Source organism: Orcinus orca, chromosome 17 (genome assembly GCF_937001465.1).
Source record: "Orcinus orca chromosome 17, mOrcOrc1.1, whole genome shotgun sequence".
In the NCBI taxonomy this organism is placed as follows: domain Eukaryota; kingdom Metazoa; phylum Chordata; class Mammalia; order Artiodactyla; family Delphinidae; genus Orcinus; species Orcinus orca.
Genome location: NC_064575.1, coordinates 4,891,797 through 4,905,279, shown reverse-complemented (window position 1 = coordinate 4,905,279; position 13,483 = coordinate 4,891,797). Strand labels below are relative to the sequence as shown.

The 13,483-nt window shown below is 40.5% G+C and overlaps 1 protein-coding gene across 1 annotated transcript; it reads left to right on the top strand.

Annotated features, from left to right (window-relative positions):
• Positions 1–1,805: 1,805 nt before the first annotated feature.
• On the top strand, positions 1,806–9,751 carry LOC101289971 (short chain dehydrogenase/reductase family 16C member 5). Its single transcript, XM_004275034.3, has 4 exons — positions 1,806–2,126; positions 6,163–6,167; positions 7,494–7,619; positions 9,503–9,751. Exons 1-4 carry the CDS (start codon positions 1,806–1,808, stop codon positions 9,570–9,572), a joined length of 522 nt encoding a protein of 173 aa, XP_004275082.2. The 3' UTR covers positions 9,573–9,751.
• Positions 9,752–13,483: the final 3,732 nt, after the last annotated feature.

Genomic DNA, 13,483 nt, shown 5'->3' with positions numbered 1-13,483 from the left:
TACAGGGCAGCGCTTGGAAGAGTTAAATGAATCAACGCATGCAGAACACTTAGAACTTGCCAGGTGTGTAGGAAGAGTCCAAACGTATTGCTGTTGTTATTATTATTATGGTGCTAGTGTTTGTTATTTCCTCAAGAAGCTGTGGTCTGTTTTTTTGTTTTGTTTTTTTATTTAAGTATAGTTGATTTACAATGTTGCAGCAATCTCTCCTGTACAGCAAAGTGACTCAGTTATACATATATACACATTCTTTTTCATATTCTTCTCAATTATGGTTCATCACAGGATGTTGAATATGGTTCCCTGTGCTCTACAGTAGGACCTTGTTGTTTATCCATTCTAAATGTAATAGTTTGCATCTAACAACCCCAAACTCCCAATCCATCCCTCTCCCTCCCCTCCTCCCCCTTGGCAACCACAAGTCTGATCTCTGTGTGTGTGAATCTGTTTCTGTTTTGTAGATAGGTTCTTTTGTGCCATATTTTAGATTCCATATATAAGCGATATCATATGGCATTTGTCTTTCTGTTCTGACTTACTTCACTTAGTATGATAATCTCTGGTTACATCCATGTTGCTGCAGGTGGCATTATTTTGTGTTTTTTTATGGCTGAGTAGTATTCCATTGCACATATTACCACATCTTTATCCATTCATCTGTCGATGGACATTTAGGTTGTTTCCATGCTTTGGCAATTGTGAAGAGTGCCGCTGTGAACATAGGGTTGAATGTATCTTCATGAATTATAGTTTTTTCCAGGTATATGCCCAGGAATGGGATTGCTGGATCATATGGTAGTTCTATGTTTAGTTTTCGGAGGAACCTCCATACTGTTCTCCATAGTGGCTGCGCGAAATTACTTTCCCACCAACAGTGTAGGAGCTGTGATCCGCTTTAATGTGGGTTTTTATAGGTGTCCGCATCTAACTTATACAGAAATGATCATGTAAGAATGTTCAAGTGTAACAATATGATTATCAAAAATCAAGGAAATGTCACCAAAGACAAAAAAATGCTCCATTATTTTATTTTTTAAAAGGTGGGTCTTGGCAAAAGGCACATTAACTCCAGAAAAAGCCTGTTCTAATGGTAAAGGCTTGGGCACTCAGAAGACCTCTGTCCCCAATCCAGATATTCCCTATTTTATTAGCTGCCTATGTGACATTGAATAAATCTACTCAATCATTTTAGTCTCAGGTTTTCACTATAAACCAGTAATAACTGTACCTGGTTTGACTCTCTCAGAGGGATATTACAAATGTCATGTGAAAACATAAAAAGACTTTATTTGTATTACAATAAATATTATTTCTACGTTATTGAACAACTTCTTAATGAAAAGCAAATTTCTATTAGATATGAGATCATGAATCGAGTTCATGTAATAGAAAACTGACCAGACTAAGAATCCGAAGTCTTGGTGTACAAGTCACATAATGTTGGGCAAGTCGATACTCAAAGATCTTATGTCCCTCACTATGAAGCTGTCCTAGTAACATGCAATCTACCTGTAGGTCAAATTAGATTACCTGTAGGTCAAACTAGATTACCTGTAAGAAAGCGCCCTGTAAGTTGGAAAGATTCTTGTTAACATAAAATATTTTCATACTCATTATTTATATAATTTAAGCATTCAAAGATGGTAGTAGTTATTGCTGAAATTTGTATTTTGAAGAACTGATGTCTCAAAGGTAATTTCCCTTGGACTAAGTGCTTTACGTGTTTTGCAGTTGTTGTGATAATGTCATGAATTTATCAGTTACCTCTTTCCTAATTAAGACGTTCCTTTCTTCAGTGAATTAACATGAGTACAATTTTGGACACCTCCATATTTTGGGGGAAATTTCTATATTATATTTTAGAATCTTTAGTTTACAGGATAATTCCCAAGAAGAAGAAGAATGTTGCTGGAAAGATTGTCCTTATAACAGGAGCTGGAAGTGGACTTGGGAGGTTATTGGCCATAACATTTGCCAGCCTTGGAGCCATTTTAGTTCTATGGGACGTTAACGAAGAAGGCAACATGGAAACGTGTCGAATGATCAAAGAAAAGGATGATGTGAAAGTATTTGCCTACACACGTAACTGTGGCAACAGGCAAGACGTCTACAGAGTTGCTGATCAGGTAAGCTGATTGGTGTTCTTCTTCGTTTCTATGCCCAAGAAAAGCATTGCATCTAGTATGCTTTTACAACGAGAAGAGGAGAAAATCTGTCATCCACTTCCTCTGAGAGTTCTGTGTGCCTCTCGCTTGATTCTGCATGTCAGAAATCTGACTTTGTGGCCTCCAGAAAGGGAAGCGGAAGAAAACAATGCAAGTGGGCGTTTGCTGAGCCTTTTGAGTTGTTGCCCAGCTGCTTTCTTCTGGTGACTCATTTGCCATCAGAGGTCAGTAGAAACTAGAACTAGCACTGGCTCTGCTGTTCATTTACCTAGTTACCTGTCCTCTCTACGTCTCTGTTTCTTTATCAGTAAAATGAAAAGATTGGACCAGATGATCTTCAATATGACACTCAGCTTTAACTTAAGTCTCTGCATTGTATGATCCCAATGTACATCCACTGTCAGCCTGTACTGAGGGTAGAAAGTATGGAGGATAGGGGAGAAGCATTAAGCATGTTTCTAGACTAAATTTCCTCTTAGATTTAGCCTGTGGATATTCGTTTTAACTTCACACTAAATATCGATAAATACTTTAATAATAACAGCTACTTGCTGTGCAGTTTCCATGCACTCTAACAACGGTCTAGCTGCTGAGTGGTGTTTCGACCATATGCCTTGGGTGAGGTGCAGGGAAGATAAATACGCAGATGAAGCAGAGAAACCAGAAATAGTGTCACAGTCCTGCTCGACTAACAGTTCCCTGGGGAGAACACGGCATGCCACGCAGGGCCACCAGGGGAAACACCAGGCTGGTCAGGAGGCAGGTGAGACAGAGGACGTGGACCAGAGACTTTATTGTGCTTTCCACAAGTAGGAACAGGTGAGGCAGGACCAGTAGGCTTAGGATGGATTGATCTGAATCATGTCGGCAGGATCTGGGCCACACAGGGCATCCCTGGCCATCTGATACCTGACCCTGGGCGATTAGGACAGGTGTACGGTAGTCTACAGAGTGAGAGCCCAGTAAGGGAGGTGCTTGGGGTGCAGACTTAATCAGCTGATCAAGAGGGGGAATGGACTAGCCTCTAGCCAGGGCCTCAAAACTGGGTGAAGACAGGACAAGACAAAACACGATATTACCAGGAGCTATTATTCTAAGCACTATAGGCACCTAATAACTCATTTAATAAAACACACACAGCCCTCTTGGGAGTATATTGTCATCACCCTCCCCATTTACAAATGAGGAAACTTAGGAGTGAGGAGAATGTGTAAGTTGCCCAAGATCCTGAAACTGGTCATAGGCGGAGCCAAACCCACCAGGACTTGGAGTCAAAGTCGCTCTCATCCTCTGCACCATGATCTGAAAGGGTGCACACAGCTCGGTTTGATAGCAGAATCTCCAAGAGATTGTCCTTCCCTCTGGCAATCCATGCTCCAAACGTAGAAGACACTTACTTACTCACTCAGAAAACATTGATCAACTCCCGGCTCTGGGACACTTACCTTCTGAAACCTCCTCTTCACTTTTCTCCTTCAATTTCTATCGCCTCCTTTTTTCTTTGGGGCCCCATAGGATTTGTTCTTTATAATGCACCACCAGCTAATGAGAATATAACCTAGGGATTATATATAGATCCCTAGGTGTATTTTATTTATTTAATTTATTTTTTAAAAGAAATTTATTTATTTATTTAATTTTATTTTTGGCTGCGTTGGGTCCTCGTTGCTGCATGTGGGCTTTCTCTAGTTGCAGTGAGCGAGGGCTACTCTTTGTTGCGGCGTGCAGGCTTCTCATTGCGGTGGCTTCTCTTGTGGTGGAGCATGGGCTCTAGGCGCGTAGACTTCAGTAGTTGTGGCTCACAGGCCCTAGAGCACAGGCTCAGTAGTTGTGGCGCATGGGCTTAGTTGCTCCGTGGCATGTGGGATCTTCCCGGACTAAGGCTCGAACCCATGTCCCCTGTATTGGCAGGAGGATTCTTAACCACTGCGCCACCAAGGAAGCCCCCACTAGGTGTATTTTAGAACAGAACAAGTGGAATCAATATCAGTTCTTATTCTGCAAAAGCAAAAACAGTGTGACAGGAAAGGTTCACAGATGAAGGTCTTTGGGGTGAGCTCAAGGAAGGAGCTTGCGGAGGAGGGGCCCCAGTCCCAGTGCCACCACTAAGTCACAGATCAGGACTCTGAGGTCTGCAGCATTATTATATATAATCTTTATAATAAAGTAGGTACTATAACATTGTCCACTCTACTGATGACAAGAAACCAAGTCATGAAGCAAATCAGAGACAGAGCTGAGCTGTGATTCCATCTGCCTGGCGTCAGGGGCCCTGGTGCCTCCCCAGTAGTGACCCACAAACGTGTCAGCAATGAAACGACGGCCTCACAATCCTCTTCCTTTTATCAAAAGTATTGTAATCTCCAGCACCCCCCACGGATCTTTCCTTTTCGTTTAAAATTTTCTTGCTGTCTAGTAGAAAACCAGGCTAAAAACTGTAATCAAAAACTGTATTTTCACCATTGAATGTGATATTAGCTCTGGGCTTTATATATGACCTTTGTTATACTGAAGTAAGTTTCCTCTTTAAGAATTAGTTTCTCTACTTCTTTGTTCTAACATTATTATTTAAATAACAATGTTAGTAAGAATTGATAATAATATGTGATTAAGTGATATAAAAGTAAAAAGGTGTTATGAGAGAGAATAAAGGACATATACTTTAGAATGGGGAGGAGGAGTCAGTGATAGTTTCTCAGAGGAAGTGACACTGAAAACTGAGACCTGGGGACTTCCCTGGCAGTCCATGCTTCCACTGCAAGGGGCATGGGTTCGATCCTTGGTTGGGGAACTAAGATCCCACATGCCACACAGAGCAGCCAAAAAAAAAGAAAAGAAAACTGAGTCCCAAAAGTCAGAGAAGTAGGAATTAACTAGGTAAAGAGCAAGTGGGAAGAGCATCTAAGTGCCCTGCACAAAGCCCTTGAGATAAGAAGGAAATGGGGATTCTTAAGAACCTGAAAGAAGGCTGCTGTGTCTTAGCACAGTGAGCAAAGTAGAGAGTCAAGTCAGGTGAGGTTAGAAGCCATAAATACATTTTCCCCCCCAGAGGAACCATTGTTCACCATTTACCATCACATCACTGTTCATTATACTTTTCTACTTTTGTTTCTTTGAAATTCTCTATAATAAATATTTTAAATAAAATAATGGATTAAAAATTCATATTAGCTGACGGAATGGCCATAAAGGGAAAATGCAGTATTATTGGAAATAGACTTCTAGAAAATTTGAAGGAAGTGTGTCTACAAAAGAACTCTACACAGAAGAGTTTCAAAGCTCTGGAATTAGGCAGAGATAAAGTATATCTGGTTGGAAAGGACAGCCGTGAATGGCAAGAAGAGTTTCAAATGATAAAATCAGAAATGAGACCTTTGCATTTGCTAAGAAACTTTTGCTGATAACTTAACAGAACATTAGTTGCAAAAGCTAGAGGGTCAAGGCCACAGAATAAATGTAACCAGCCAAGAGGAGGTGGCATGGTAGCCAATGACAACAGTGATATTAAATGATGGCCCGTATCAACGTGGAGTTCCTAAGTTCATAAAAGATAAAAACAAAGTCTCTAGAAAAAGAAAGATGAATAATCCTAACTGCTAGAGTATGAAATGAACACTGATGTATAGATTATATTTTTTCCAGCTTCAGTGAGACATAATCACCATATAAAATTGTGTGAGTTTAAGACGTACAAATGTGTTGATTTGATACATTTATATGTCGCAAAATGATTACCACCATAGCATTCGCTCACACCTCCATCTCATCACATAATTACCATTTCTTTTTTGTGGTGAGAACATTTAAGGTTTACTCTCTTAGCTACATTCAAGTATGTAACAAAATACTGTTCGCTATAATCACAGCTGTATTTTAGATCCCCAGAAATTGTTAATGCTGTAACTGGAAGTGTGTACCCTTTGATCAATATCTCCCCATTTCCCCAACCTCCGGCGCTGGGTAGTCGCCACTCTGCTCTCCATTTCTATGAATTTAGCTCCTGTACGTTCTCCGTACAAGTTGTATCGTACAGGGTTTGTCCTAGATTATTTCCCTTTTCATAATGCCCTCAGGTTTCCTCCAAGTTGTCACAAATGGCAGGATTCCCTTCTTTCTCGTGGCTGAATGATATTCCACTGTGTATGTGGATTTTCTTTATCCATTCATCCACCCACGGACACTTAGGATATTTCCATATCTTGGCTACTGCGAATAATGCTGCAATGGACGTGAGAGTGCAGATATAGCTACAAGATCCTGATGCCAAATCCTTTGGATTTATACCCAGAAGTGGAATTGCTGGATCATATGGTAGCTCTATTTTCAATTTTTTGAGGAACCGCTGTATGGTTTTCCATAGCGGCTGCACCAATTTACGTTCCCACCAGCAGTGCACAAGGATTCCCTTTTCTCCACACCCTCACCAGCTTTTGTTATCGCTTGTCTTTTTGATGATAGCCAGCTGACAGGTATGAGGTGACATCTCATTGCAGTTTTGCTTTGCATCATGATTGAGCACCTTTTCATGGGCTCAATTTCATGTGCATGTCGGCCATTTGTATTTCTTCTTTGGAAAACTTTTTTTAATAAATGTTGGAGCCCTTTAGGCTATGGTTCTAAAGAAATTTTAGGAGAAAAAATATAAAGACTAATTACCAATATTTAATCACAAGAAATCAATCAGCTTTCAATAATCAGCTGAGATAAATAGAAGTTTTGAGGCAGTGTGGTTCAAATAATAGAGAAGCATAATATAAAAGTAAAAATGTCAAAGTAATGACTAATGGGAGCTTTATTACATGCTTATCCCATCTCAACTCCAACTGATTTCACAAACATCTAAGTCTGCTTAACGTGGTAACAATAGTCTGCCTAAAATAAAGACACATGACACACGCTCAGGGGATGTTTCCTTTTGGTAATAAAATTTTGCAATTTTGCTTCTTAATAGTGTACAATTGCTTGATGTTTGGACTGAAAGAGAGAAAAGAAAAATACAAAAAAAAAAAATCTCAAAGCCGTTCCTTCCACAGGTGAAGACCATCACAGAGCAGAAAATCAATAAAGGCCAGGCGTTCACTCTAAAAAATTAAATGTATCAGCACTGGTCCCAGTGTTGGTCATGAGAGAAAGCACAAGGCAGTTCCTGATATTTACATTGGGTTTGCAGATTTAGAGACATCTAATTAATGACATCTAATTAATTACTGTAATCTACTTAATTATCAAGTTAATAACTTGATATCTAAAATTTAATAATTAGTGCTCACGATGGCAGCAAAAAAAATACCACTCTGACAACATAACTTTTTGTTGTTTTCATTCCAGGGATCCACTTCTGCTGCCTATACTGGAGCAGGAATATGTTGCCCCAAAAGTTTTAAATGCTATTTTAGAGGAACAGGTTTACTGGATAATGCCCACACTTTTGCATGTTGTGTTGCTCCTTAAAGAGTAAGTTAATAATGACTTCTCTATCATTTTGGTTATGTGTGAACAAATTGTCTCATCATTGCTTCCTCTTTTGCCAGAAAGCAACCTCATACCTTTTAAATGATAAAGGAAAAGTAATATTTAAATAGTTCAAGGGTAATTTATTGGACTGTTTCTATCTGGGCTTGGTTACTCCAGACACTGAGAAAATTTAGAAACTATTGGGTCTTACAGAGTACAAATTATTAACTTCAAGAGAAACAAATAGAACACCAAGTTTTTTGGTGAATTCTTTTGGTTCAGCTAATGTAAAACTCTATTTTGAAAACAAAGGACAAATAAACCTGAGTGTGTTGACGGAAAAGTATTAAGGATATTTGGTAAGTTCCTCACTGCTTTTAGTAAAAGAGCACCGGCACCTTCATGCTAAGAGTTCTGGAGTCTTTGTGGGTGGATTCAGGCCAGGCCCGCTGTCTTCTCTGGAACAACATCTCACATTTATCAGAAGCTTATATGTGCCCGACTCTGCATAACAGCCTTGCATGCATTTTATCACACTTAGGGAATCTGAAGATTACAGAGTAAGTCATTTTTATAGGATTAAACAGCTAATAAACTCTGGAACAAAGTTTTCATCTGATTACGATTTTAAGCTCTTACCATCAGATATACTCCTCCCCTGCTGTAAGTTACTAGCAGAGTGGAAAACACAACCGGTGATTCACTATTATGAAATTATGTTATTAATAAATCTAGGACTTTCTTTACTATTTATACCCTCTCCAACATATTTTTGGGACCTGTGGGTTTATTCACGCATTCCCTGAACAGGGAGGCACACAGGAGATTCTAAGACACCACCTCCTGTTCATCCTGCCTTGACTGCTGAACTAGGTCAAAGTCCCTTACGTTGCAAACCCTCACATCTCTCCCTTACTTTTGTAGCACCCACCACACCTGTGGGCTGCGTGTATGATATCTGTCCTCCTTGCTGATAGCACACACGGCCTGAGGACAGGACACAGTTTCCTGTTCCACCTAACACAGAATATGCAAGCAATAAATAATTGCTAAGTTGTGTTGAGTTGAGCAGAGCTGAGCTGATCTAAGCAGAACTCAGCCGAAGGCACAGTTCCTCTCTCTTCAAGAAACTAAAGCAATGATTCTCCACCTCGGGTGTCCACTGGAATCACTTAAAACGACAGATGCCTGCCCCCTCCCGAGGAATTCTGCTTTAATCGGTCTGGTTTTCTTTCTACTTTTTGCTACCATGTGTTAGTTTAGTAAATCAGGATATACACAGTCTTACCACAGAAGGCAGTGAGTTAACATATGAAGGGACTTCCCTGGCGGTCCAGTGGTTAAGACTTCGTCTTCCAGTGCAGAGGGGGCAGGTTCCATCCCTGGTCGGGGAGCTAAGATCCCACATGCCTCGTGGCCAAAACACCAAAATGTAAAACAGAAGCAATATTGTAACAAATTCAATAAAGACTTTAAAGACAGTCCACATGAAAAAAAAAAAAAAATGGCTAAGCTGTGGCCTGAGCATTGGGATTGTTCAAGGCTCCCTGGTTGTCGGACTGCGCTCAGCGCACGTGACGCAGTGTTTACCCATCCTTCTCAACGGTGACACGTGCACAGTGTGAATCACGACAACTCGCACGTTGTGTAATTCAAAGTAATCTTCACAAAGATGTCCCTTTTTTGTTTGTTTGTTTTGGAGGGGGCGGGTTTGGCTGCGTTGTGTAGCTTGTAGGATCTTAGTTCACCCACCAGGGATGGAACCCACGCCCCCTGCAGTGGAAGCACAGAGTCCTAACCTCTGGACCGCCAGGGCAGTCCCTAAAGATGTCACTATGACTCCTTTTAAAGGATTCTGATTTTTTTCCTCTGCTTTTCTCTAGAATAATATCTCCAGACATGATGATCACCCTTGCCGAAACATTGGAATGGACACCTCCGTGGCTTTGTTGACAGGTCAAGAGAAAACAGGTGAAGTTCAGACTGAAAACGAGAGGAAACACCTATAGCTGAAGCCTCACATGCGGTAATAAAACCAAGTGTTGTGAGGATAGACCATTTGGAGCTCTTCCTCACGCTTAGAGCTGTCCAGTCTACCAAGGATTACTGAGGCTTTCACAAGGGCTAGCCTACTTCCCAGGACATGGTTTGCACACTGATAATTTCCCTAGGCATTCAAATTATATATTTGACAGTTTTTCCTGTCACTTTTTAGTTTGGTAAATAAGGATAGTGCAGCCATTCCAATGAACTCAGAGAATATAATGTATTAATAAAAACATATTAATGCAAATTGGCACTAATTTAATTTTTAAATAGTATATGATACTTTTAGAAAAGGCGTCATTATAAGTAATGACCTTGTAAATCAGGGTTTTAGGATGATAATTTTTCAACATCAGATGTAAAGAAACATTTCAGTTTTGCAATGAAGAAAAATAACACTTTTCTGTTTGCCTATTAATTCCTACTGGAGTTGGATGACCACATCAAGGTCCTTAGGGAGATTGAATCTGCTTATTTGACAAAATAAGTCCACAACTAATCACGTTTGTTTGCATCTGAACATGCCCAAAATTCCTAACTTCTTTATTCCATAAGAAAAAAAGTACACATTAGACTAGGTACTGCTGGTTTGAGGAGGAGACTTATTTTCATAATTCAGTCAATAAAGTAGCCTTAACTCTGATGAATTTGTATATATAATAGGAGGCACTCCCCTTAAAAAAGTATATACTCGTTCAAATGTGCACCTCACCTTGCCAGCTCTCAGCAAACTTTCCTAAATGACGCTCCGAGTTTGGAAATGTTCTTGAGCTGAGTTACAGAACAGCAACGTAGCTTTGCCTCTAACAGGTCAAGAGCTAGCGAGTAACGGTAAAACCAAAAAAAGAAGTATCAAGTAAAGTAAATATTTGTTAACCAAAAAGTGAACACTCAACACATAAGATCTATCCCATTATTGGGGACGTAATATTTCCATATTCTTGCAAAGAAACTTTAACTTGCGGTGAACAAACTAGAGAAAATTTTTGAACTAAAAGAGGGATAAAAATTCCAAAGTGCAATAACTTTCAGGAAATGAGTTCTCTTTTAACAGTTTTGTAGGTAAAACCTTTTTCTTTTTTTTAACATCTTTATTGGAGTATAATTGCTTTACAATGGTGTGTTCGTTTCCGCTTTATAACAAAGTGAATCAGCTATACAACCAAATCTGGTCATTTCTTAGGTAAAACCTTTGTAAAATTTTGACATCTCTATACCTTCTTAAACCAAGTATTCGAAGAACCACTTAAATTTTTCTTAAACTTCCATCAATTTCCATCAATTTTCCTTAATGCCTAAGGAGCATTGACATATTTTTGTCACCTGGGTTGACCCCCAGTAGTGGCTTTTGAACAGCCATTTATCTCTAAGTAAACTGGTCCACACCCCCTCACTGGGCATCACCTTCCACTTCGCGCAGCCAAGAGGGGTACTGCTCCTTCTAATTCGGGCCCATCTTATTTTCAATTGTCAGGCCTCAGGATGGTCTCTCAGGCATTCACTTGTTCATTCATTCCACACGTATTTCCTGAGTACCTCCTATGTGTGGCACTAGAAACACAGTGGCGAATAAGACAGTCACCAAGTGAGGTACAAGATCTTTGTGACAACTTTCGGCCACATAGCGGCTTTGGCTGGGTTTTGCCTATTTTAATGCTGTTGGAAGTCTGGCTTTCTCATCTCCTAGGTTTACTGTATCTAGAAACTGCATAGTCTGTTTCTCTGTTATCTTTCATTTGTATTGTAGGTAAAGGGTTAACCAACCTTTTGTTTTTCTTCAAGAGAATGCTCCCTTAGGTTGACATCCTAGCTCTGTTCCCCTGGTAACCTGGCAAGAGTCAAATGTCAAACACGTTTCTAAGCGACGTTGCTCATGATGAAAAGGACCAATGATTGGTACCTTGCTTCAGATTGAGAGGAGCTGTGAATGAATTCTAAGGACCTGATGGGGAGGGACGTCGCACTTACGAGCTGGCACCTGAGAAGTTTCCTGACATCTGTGCCCGGTGCTACCTGGACTGAGGGAAGGACCCCCTCCCCAGTTCCTCCTCTCCACCTAGGAGCAGATACCTGTCCCCTGAGTCTGAATGTGGAGTTGAACCTAAAAACGATTTCCTGGTGGGCACTGCATTTTCTCTTCCTATTTCAGTATCTTTGAAATTTGAGAATATATAACAGCTGTCCATGTAACTCTGTTCCCAGTTTTCATATATAACAATGAATTCTGTCCAACAGAAGCAGCAAAACTGAATTGATTATCGTGTCCAAAGTTTGGTCGCCTCTATTATTTCCTTCCACCAAGTTCTCAAACCACCCGTTACCCTAGTACTTTACATGTGAAGGCCCCCCTCACCCTTTCCCCGTACTTAAAATACTTCATGGGCGTGTTTTGAGAAGTGAAGATTCATTTTTGCAACAGAATAATATTATACTTGATAGTGACTCTCATCCTACAAAAGTTTTCATAATCCAATGCAATAAAAAATAGTAAAAATATTAAAAATTAAAATATGTGAAAACAGTATTTAATAATGAATTAGCCATTTTTTAGTTAAATACTTGAAAAAAATTTATAGGCTGAAGAGATAGGAGAAGTTTGTGATGGTTCTGAAATTGATGACTAGAATCTTCCAAGGGTTTGGAAATTGAGAGCACTTTCTTTTACGTAAGTTCATTTCTTAAAGTAGCCTTTTCTTCTTGATACTGGAAAGGAGGCAGATTTTGGGCTTAACCTAAGAAAGAACTTTCTAATAATAACAGCTGCTTGAGATAAAAATGACTTTAGACTCTTGAAACATGAAGTTTCCCATTTTTGAAAAGCAAAGGAGGTTAATGATTAAATTATCTGGATCCCTTCCCATCTGGAAAATCTTTATTTAGGGCTCATTCTTGTCATAAATCTTTATCGAGAACCTAAGTGCAAAGCATAAGTATTTGTGAGATTATTGAACGTACTTTTGACTCACTAGTCGGACTCAGTAAGAGAAAAGGAAAATAGGAGAATTTGAGGGTAACTTTGCAGAATTTGGAAGAAAAACGATGAAAGGTAAGTGAAGCAAAAAAAGAAAATGGAGAATATCTTTTCTTAGAAGAGAAGATCATCTTAGGATGAACCTTAGGCGTTAGCTGGCAAGAATTCCAGAAACGTCTTGGAATGATGAATAAGCCCTCCCTGAAGCAAGAGGCGAGACAGAACAGCAGGTTCTATTCTGGTGCTCAGGTGGGTGCCTCAGGGACAGACTCTGGGGACAAAGGACAAGCCAGCCTTCCACCCTGGCTCTTGGCACTGCCCCCGTGTGGAGCCCTCTATCCCCTGCGGCCACCACCAGGCCAGGTCCAGGTCCAGGCCCAGCCACCTTCTTGGGCCCTGTGCACCCCAAACTGCCCCACAGCAAAAGCACATGCCTTCGGAGTCATCTCTCTGTGCACCACCCACTGTGCATGTGGGCGGAGCTGGACCACAGCCCTGCGTGCACACAGCTACCTGCTCACTGTATGTGTCCACGCACACACTCTGCTGTCCTATCAAACTCAACTCACAACACACAAGCTCAAGGATAAATGATGAGCAAATTGAAGAGAGCAAAGGCAGAGCATTACGCTAAGTCCATACAAAGCCCTCCGAGCACAGGACCCTGTACATCCTCACACTCGAGGGTCCTTGAAGCTGGTCGTGACGCCCTGTGTCACACACTGTGCTGGATCTCCTGCAAGAGAGGCCATGTGATGGCTGGTTCAAGTTCAACTCCCAACTTACCAACTAGCTGACCTTCGCCAAGGTCACTCACTAAGCTGCAGTTTTCTTGCCTGTAAGATGA

Coding starts and splice junctions, on each gene's coding strand:
- LOC101289971 (XM_004275034.3), top strand. CDS start 1,806: ATGAGTACAATTTTGGACACCTCCATATTTTGGGGGAAATTTCTATAT. Junction 7,620..9,502: donor GTTGTGTTGCTCCTTAAAGA/GTAAGTTAATAA, acceptor GCTTTTCTCTAG/AATAATATCTCCAGACATGA.